Raw genomic sequence first — 2,565 nt, 5'->3', positions numbered from 1 at the left:
CTAGCACCATGGAGTTAGTTCATAAAGTATAACTGTATGGACCTTATTCTGCCTCAAAGTTTATGGTTCAAAGTCAGAGCTCACAATTGCCCATAATATCCATCTATCAGAGGCGAACATATATGATCAATAATAGAAGAGTCCAGATCTTGAGTTCCTTTTCCTTTTTCCTCAGTATTCCTACTTAATACTCCATCCTACTTTGCTTCCCTAAGGAAATTTTTAGAGTGAAAATTGTTAAGAATTGCTTGCTGTTTTATGTAGCTCCAGAGCATTAGTGAATTTCTAAAACCTTGTATCTACTCTTAAACCCCAGAATATTTATGGGACCTTATTTGTCACTTGAAACACATTTTCAAATCACAAGTTAAATGAGGTTCAGATTGAAGAGTTTGTGCTTTGAACCTTTTAAGATATATATATATATATATATTAAATTGATTCTTTTATTGGGGGCTCTTAACAGATATTATAACAATCCATAAATCAATTATAGCAAGCGATCTTGTACAGATGCTGCCATCATAATTTTCAAAACATTTTCTTCTCAAGTATGAGCCCTTTGATATCAACTCTTTATTCCCTCCCTCTCCCACCCTAGAGGATTTTGGGAAACTGAAGCAGGAGCCTTGATAGCAGTTACTCATTGGTCTGCTAACTGCAAGGACAGCAGTTTGAAACCACCAGTCATTCCGAGGGAGGAAGATGAGGCGCTCTACTCCTGTAAAGAGTTAAAGTCTCAGAAACACAGGGACAGTTCTACCCTGCCCAATGCGGTTATTATTAGTCAGCATCAACTTAATGGCAGTGAATTTGAGTTTTTGAAAACACCTGCTTCTTGAACTGACTTTGACCTTTCTCACATGCATCCCCAAATAGGGCAGTGACTAATTGTGAGTCTTTGGTGAAAGATTTCTACTCCAATCTGGGACTGCAGTACCGGGAAAGTAGTTCTGAGGATGAAGCTTCCCATCCTACAGAAATAATTGAGATTCCTGATGAAGACGATGATGTCCTCAGTATTGATTCAGGTATGGGATGAGGCTTTGGATAGGAAAGTTCCAGGTTTGCTGAAACACTGGAAGATGAACATATAGAAAATAGACCGAACCGCCTGGCCTGCTAGTTTCATAGATGTCCCCTCTGTGCTCTTCCCCAATTGAATAAGCCTTTCTCCATCCAAGCCAGTAGTCTTTGGTGGTTGTCAGTTTTTCAGTCTTTTAATTTAACTTTCATTTATATGCCATAAATTCCCTCATTCTAAGCATGTGGTTTGCATTTTAGTCAATGTGTGTAGTTGTGCAACCTTCACCACAGTCCAGTTTTAGAGCCCTTGCATCACCCCAGAAGTTCTCATGCTTTTTAATTGTCCACCCTTATTGCCCTCTCCAGCCAAAGAACTGATTTGCTTTCTCTATAGTTTTGCCATTTCTAGAAACTTTATATAAATAAAAGCATACAGTATGTAGTCTTTTGCATGTGATTCCTGTCTGTATATGAGAATCATCCATGTTTTCACCCTTTTCTCTTTTTTTTTTTTTGGCTTATTACATTTTGTACGGATATACCATATGTCTAGTTATTCTCTAATCGATAAGACACTTGAATCTCATTGCAGTTTCTGGCTTTTAATGTGTTTCATTTCCCTTGGATGTATACCTGCAAGTGGAATTGCTAGGTCTTATGATAAATATAAGGAGGCTTGGTTTCACGCTCAGCTGCTAACTGAAAGGTTGGCAGTTCAAACCCACCAACCATCACACAGAAGAAATATTTAGCAATCGACTTCATAAAGATTACACCTTGGAAATCCTACAGGGCAGTTCTGCTCTATCCTATTGGGCCACTCTGACGCAGAACTATCTCCACAGCAGCAGAGTGTATTTCACTTTTTAAGAAACTGCCAAACTGTTTTCCAAAGTGCCCATGCCATTTCATGTTCCCACTAGCAAAGTATGAGGGGTCTAGTTTTCCACGTCTTCCCCAATGCTTTTTGGATTTTTCTTTTTCAGCCGTTTTAGTGATTGTATGGAGGTATTCCATTGTGATTGTAGTTTACCTTTCTCATTACTAATGCCCAAACATAACAATTGTGCAGATGGTGCAGGGCCGACTGCCTCGCTCTGTTGTACTGTACGTAGGGTCGCTGTGAGTCGTAACCAACTGGATGACTCCCAGCAATAGCAGTAAGGACTGACGACATTGAATGTTTGTTCATAACATACATTAGTATGTGAAAATTCTATGGGGAAACATGATCTTTTTTGCTCTTTCTAACATTTGGTCATTTGTCCTATTAGTGTATGTGAAGACTTCATTATGTATGTTTTCTAGATACAATTCCTTTATCAAGTATGTTTTCCAAATATTTTTCCCAGTTTGTGGCTAGCATTTTTAATTGTAAAGATGTCTTTGAAAGAGTAAAATTTCTCCCCCAACTACCAGGACCCCAATTCTGCCTTACAGACCTGGTTACACCAGATGATGCACAGCGGTACAGATGGGAATTGGAAACGCAGGGAATCTAGGACAGATGAACTTCTCAGGACCAGGGGTGACAGTGGC

General features: G+C 39.1%; 1 protein-coding gene across 6 annotated transcripts in view; it reads left to right on the top strand.

Annotated features, from left to right (window-relative positions):
• Positions 1 to 2,565, top strand: part of SETDB1 (SET domain bifurcated histone lysine methyltransferase 1) — a 43,690-nt gene that overhangs the window by 3,235 nt on the left and 37,890 nt on the right. For all 6 annotated transcript variants that reach the window (XM_045295706.1, XM_004716602.2, XM_030887164.2 and 3 more), the window contains exon 3: positions 880 to 1,031. In XM_045295706.1, the coding sequence (XP_045151641.1) occupies positions 880 to 1,031 (152 nt within the window). The remainder of the gene's footprint in view (positions 1 to 879; positions 1,032 to 2,565) is intronic.

Source organism: Echinops telfairi, unplaced genomic scaffold (genome assembly GCF_000313985.2).
Source record: "Echinops telfairi isolate 266 unplaced genomic scaffold, ASM31398v2 ScPeMD7_5805;HRSCAF=6673, whole genome shotgun sequence".
Taxonomy (NCBI): Eukaryota; Metazoa; Chordata; class Mammalia; order Afrosoricida; family Tenrecidae; genus Echinops; species Echinops telfairi.
The sequence above is the reverse complement of the archived record's forward strand: the minus strand, read 5'-3'. Positions and strand labels throughout refer to the sequence as shown.